Consider the following 5,807-nt stretch of genomic DNA (forward strand, 5'->3'; position numbering starts at 1 on the left):
AAGGTTTCCCTTCCTGCATTCAGAGCTTATCAATTCGTCCCACGCTATATAGTGAAGCAAAGCTATCTATAAATCGAGCATATCTTTTATCCGGAAGGTAGTGGGCTTTCACCCGTACTCGCCCTTCCACTTCACACTTACTAAATTAGGCTGAGTGTATGCGCACATGAAAACAAACAGAAAACGAGTGAGCACTTTCTTTCTATAGACAACGGTCAAGTCTGCGATCCAAACAGTGATGAAAAGAATTCTCAAATCATTCGCGGATGGACGTGAAAGAAGGAAGAACCAAATGGCACTGCTTCCTCAAAGCGAGCTTCGGGTACCCGATCAAGGGACTAATGAAACACCAGTACATGTCATACAGAAGCTCCACTCATCCCTCCGCCAGCCCAACCTAAGTTTCTATCGGACTGAGCTATTCTTCAATCCAGTGCCCTAATCCTTTCGAACTTGGGTCCAGAAAATAGTGCTATTGTACAACCTGGGGAAGTCAAAGCACATTCTAAGTGGGCCGCATGGGTCGGCCCTTTCACCTCATTCTTTTCCGTTTCCACGCTCTGAAACCGGGTTCTTTCACTTCAATCTCTCTCATAATCAAGCTGAGATATGATGCTGTTTCATCCTAGAATTATGAGAAATCCCTTGTTGGCTGGGACGGACCCTTAGTATAAGATAAGTCAACACAACAGGTTGTGTCAGTTTCTCAAAAGACATGGGCTCGCCTTTCGGGGTGACTAGCTGCATTCATTGGTTTGCTTTCTTCCACCAACTTCACAACCATCCTTCGTTGATGACAGGCAAGCTCAACCACAGTTTCCGTAGTTTGGTTCAATTCATTCGGCATTTCCATTTCCAATTGGTAAGTTCTATTTTCTCCGACCCAAGGAAGAAGATCACAAGCGGGAGTCCCCTCTAGGAAGAGATGCTTTCCAAAGGCCGTACGCTACTGTTGAATGGCCAAATAGGGATTGAAACAGAGTAAATAACTATAGTATCCCGTCGTAGTGGTAGCTGCATTTACGCGACCGGGTCCGAGCCACGGGACAAGACCAAATTGGATTGGATTTGTCACATCCGCGGATGGAAGACCGTAGATTTCTCACTTTCCCTACTCGGAGAGCACGTGTATGTAGTCCGCCTGTATCTACTTATTTATTCGGAGAGCGCCATTAATAGGATTCAGAAGTCGTACAAGCTATGGCGGAGCCGTTTACCAATGCACCCAGTTCTCCTCATATTTGATTCTTTTTTTGGTATCATTGGTTCCACGTACGTCTTTTGGGCGAGCTTTCTTCACTGTCATCAAAACCAACGCTCAAACCGAAGCTTTCCGAGCAGTTGTTTATTTCTCACTTTAGCTGCTGTCGTTTTCCTCTTCCGAATTAAGCGAGTTAAAAACAAGGGGATCAGAAGAACAAACAATAAGAATGAGGGATTGAAGTCCGTTTCCTTCGTATCGTATTTCAACGGATCGGGTAGTTCTAGTCTTTTTTGATTACTCCTTCCTTTTTCCCATCATTTGACATAACATAATTAAGAAACTGTTTGATGGTCAACGGAACGAGTAGAGAAGAAAAATGCCCTTATTCCAAAGGAAGTGAGTGCCAAAGCGAAAATAGAGTAAAGAACAAAAGAACGAAATGCAAGGGTTGCATCCGCTGTTTCAAGTCCGGACGGTTCCTCCGCTAGGTTATTGAGTTGGCTCCCCCGTTATTCTTCATCAGACAACGCACACTTAATGGAAAAACGAGGTATCTTTTTGGAAAACTTCTCTACTTACGACTTTGTTAGCGCTTTGAGGGCTTCACTATGTTCTCTGAAATCTTGTATAAATAAGAAAGAAGTCTTTCTCAGGAGATGACTCTGCTGATACCGAGTTTCAATGCAAAATGGCTCCCGCTTCTTCTGAAAGAAAACTGGGGAAAAATCAATATGGAGCCGTCAGAGGCTTATCTGGCCGATATGACTTCCTGAAATTCTTTCCTGAGAAAAACCTAAAATGGAGGGGTTGGGGCTTTGGCTCCAGGCTCAAACTCTATCTTGTGGTAGACTGCCCTCCTAGGGAGCGCTTGGGCAACTAACTTGTGGGGCATGACATCCCAAATTCATCAGTTACATTAGGAATTTCCTGAAAAAAAGTCTTATGTGTATTGGATCCGCTCTTCTGTTAGCATGAACACATGAATGAGATTCTTCTTATTCTTCCTAAATAGAACCCCCCACCCTCACCTTTCTTAGGACTATCAAGCCTTCTCGAATTAGGTCTATGGTAGAAGCTTTGAACGTAGACCCGGATACAAATCTTTCACTCACTGAAAAGTGAAAACCTGTGACTATATCGTCCTGAAGACGGATGCGGCGGGAAGAAGTGGCATTTAGAAGTGTTGCTGACTTTACATTTAGGTTTCGGCATAACAAAGCTTGCACTGTCTTTTCGCACTTAGGCGCACAGCGTGCCGTTGGTAATGATTCTACTACGGTGCTGCAAATTCGCAAGCTGATCCTAAGTAATCGTTGTTGTTCATTGGATTCCTCCGGAATTACTTCGTTAGGATTGAAGAATTGCAGCAATTCTTCCTGAATAGACTCGATTCTCCCGTCGAGAGTTTCTTTGAAAGTCTTACCTAAACTCTTCCGACTGAATATGAGAAAGCCTATAAAACAACGAGCTACTATCATTTCTTCATTATAGATTGAGATCTTCTTCGGACTTGATGCACAAATAGATGGAATAGCAGCAAATAGCATATTTCTATCCTTCATATCCGTAGAAAGAAATCTCATCTCCAGGTAACTCCATCTTTTTCAGCTCTGCTCGCTCACTTTTGAAAGGAAGACTTAGTTTTAGATCGGCGTTGGTTTTTCCAACGAAACGAATAAGTTTTGGATTGAGATTTCACATAAGCATTGCACAATGATCCGCATTAGGCGGGGAGCAGCAATGATACCGCCGGCCAGGAATAAGTACTTATCCCTCTTATACTTAAGAAAAGAGAATAGAAGTGGTTCCTTTTCTTTCTATACGAAATTCGACGATTTCGTTTGTGTTCATGTTGGCATAGGAGAACTACTAACTTCCGCCATCTGCATTAGTTACGTTAGCGTAGGTAGGCGGTTCTCATGCCAAAGGGGAAGATCTCGCTCAGCCAAGTGCACAACCTGAGTAAGTACACTTATCGAGGAGTGATAGGGCAGCAGAGTTTGAGGCAAAAAAAAGATTTGGGTGGCTATGGGTGATATGGGGAATCTAACAATTAATTGACAATGATTTCACCGTGATGTGCATTGGTAGCTTCAAGATGAAGGCATTTTCCATATGTAAGCCACAATTTAAGTATCTTATTCTTCTGAACCAGGAAAAGCGTTCTGGTAAGGAGGATGAAAGAAGAGTACGAAAAAGGAAGTCCAAAGTCGTAGTCTTTAACAAGGCTTTCCTTCATCAGTGTAAATATCTAAAGTAGAGGCTTTGGTATAAACATAAATCCCATGATAGAGGGATCGATCATCACATTCTGCTTTGTTAAGAAAGAAGGATAACCTAGATACAACGCGCAAAACCTTACCAGCCCTTGACATATGAACAACAAAACCTGTCCTTAACAGGATGGTACTGACTTTCATATAGGTGCTGCATGGCTGTCGTCTGCTCGTGTCGTGAGATGTTTGGTCAAGTCCTATAACGAGCGAAACCCTCGTTTTGTGTTGCTGAGACATGCGCCTAAGGAGAAATTGCCACCGAGTGACGTGCCAGCGCTACTACTTGATTGAGTGCCAGCACGTAGTTGTGCTTTCAGCAAGAATTTCACCATTGGGAGCCGGTGCCTTTCGAAGCACTTTCACGTGTGAACCGAAGTTGTCTTGCCCAAGACCCACGGAGACCTACCTATAGTGACGTCAAAGTACCAGTGAGCATGGAGGTTTGGTTGAAATTGGTTACGACAACGTCGAGTTGGCGGCGGAGGAAGACTCGGCATGAAGGCCAGAAAATGGTGTGGAACGTAGTGGTAATAGTACGCGCCCCGCTCCGAAACAAAGAAAAAGGTGCGTGCCGCACTCACGAGGGACTGCCAGTGAGATACTAGAGGAAGGTGGGGATGACGTCAAGTCCGCATGGCCCTTATGGGCTGGGCCACACACGTGCTACAATGGCAATGACAATGGGAAGCAAGGCTGTAAGGCGGAGCGAATCCGGAAAGATTGCCTCAGTTCGGATTGTTCTCTGCAACTCGGGAACATGAAGTTGAAATCGCTAGTAATCGCGGATCAGCATGCCGCGGTGAATATGTACCCGGGCCCTGTACACACCGCCCGTCACACCCTGGGAATTGGTTTCGCCCGAAGCATCGGACCAATGATCACCCATGACTTCTGTGTACCACTAGTGCCACAAAGGCCTTTGGTGGTCTTATTGGCGCATACCACGGTGGGGTCTTCGACTGGGGTGAAGTCGTAACAAGGTAGCCGTAGGGGAACCTGTGGCTGGATTGAATCCTTCGCGATGGAAATGCCCTCGCCTACTTGACTAAACTAAGGACCTCAACGGTATAAACATGTAGATTTTCTACTTTTCCATTTTCCTTCTTGTTTATCAATCACCAATCAAGACAAACCGGGCACTACGGTGAGACGTGAAAACACCCGATCCCATTCCGACCTCGATATATATGTGGAATCGTCTTGCGCCATATGTACTGAAATTGTTCGGGAGACATGGTCAAAGCCCGGAGAAAGAGCAAGAAAACTAAAGAAAGCGTTAGCGCATTGGACTCGAAATCCAAATTGTGCTAGCTGACAAAGAAAAAACAGAATATAACAGAGAAATATTGGTTCTGACTGGTTGGTAAAAGGACTCTAAATCCTTTGAGTGGTTCGATTCCACAACAGAACTAAGAATGAAATGAATGAATGAAAGCCATGACCATGCCTCCAGTAGGAAGATCGAGGAACCGGTGCTGGCGCTCCTGGTTCATGGGATCCTAACCGCGATGGGGAGATTAGATATTATTCTTTCGTAAGTCCATCCAATGGAGATAGGTTGAGGAGAAAGAAAGGAGAAAACTAAAGAGAAAGATGGACAGTAGATTGACAGTATCCGAATCAAATAAGAAAAAAACGTAGCTATTTCATCAAATCCCGATTGTGTGGGTGTGAAGTGGAAAAATCCCGTTCTGGCTGGCAGCGGGCATAGGACTGAAAATCCTCTTTCGCCGGGCCTTTTGGACTCGAAATCCAAACGGAGAGAGTGGTTCGAATCCACCTCAGAACGAACAATGAAAAAGGCGTCGAGCGGGTGCAAGCTCGAGGAGCTAGGAAGGATGGAAGAAAGCTTGACCGTTTTTTCACTGAACTACTCGAACTTTTTGTTCGAAAAAGCGGAAATAGCTCAGTTCGAGAGAGGGTTGAGCTTCATCGGTTAGTGTGCACCAAAGGATGAGGTTTCTTTCCCGTCCTACAAATTGAAACCGTTCTAGCTTGATACTGCGATATCGTCAAATCATCCAACGGAGCATGGAAACCATTTCGGTGGCGGTAATGGCCTCCAGTAGTTTTCTATGGAACCATACCACTATGGTCATCTATATGATTAGACCGTGCCGCTTCACTAGACTTTCCTGAACCATCCATTTGATCCCCACGGTCGTGACACCACTTTCTAAACAAAAGTTTCCAAAATCCAATGCGGAACCAAGCAGTAAGAGAAATTCATCATGGTAATTATTAGTCGAAAACCAAAGTGGAACGGAGAGAACGGAGAGTCAGTTACAATGACAAAATTGTTGAGGAATCATGTTGAAAGAACAACA

General features: G+C 44.6%; 1 protein-coding gene across 1 annotated transcript; it reads right to left on the reverse strand.

Moving 5' to 3' along the window:
• Positions 1 to 2,127: 2,127 nt before the first annotated feature.
• Positions 2,128 to 3,035, reverse strand: LOC123149604 (ATP synthase protein MI25). Its single transcript, XM_044569297.1, has one exon. It carries the CDS (start codon positions 2,785 to 2,787, stop codon positions 2,209 to 2,211), a length of 579 nt encoding a protein of 192 aa, XP_044425232.1. The 5' UTR covers positions 2,788 to 3,035; the 3' UTR covers positions 2,128 to 2,208.
• Positions 3,036 to 5,807: the final 2,772 nt, after the last annotated feature.

The sequence above is a fragment of the Triticum aestivum genome, chromosome 7A (genome assembly GCF_018294505.1).
Source record: "Triticum aestivum cultivar Chinese Spring chromosome 7A, IWGSC CS RefSeq v2.1, whole genome shotgun sequence".
NCBI classification, from domain to species: Eukaryota; Viridiplantae; Streptophyta; class Magnoliopsida; order Poales; family Poaceae; genus Triticum; species Triticum aestivum.

What these genes read in the sequence shown, in the direction of transcription:
- LOC123149604 (XM_044569297.1), bottom strand. Translation starts at nt 2,787, where the DNA reads ATGAGATTTCTTTCTACGGATATGAAGGATAGAAATATGCTATTTGCT.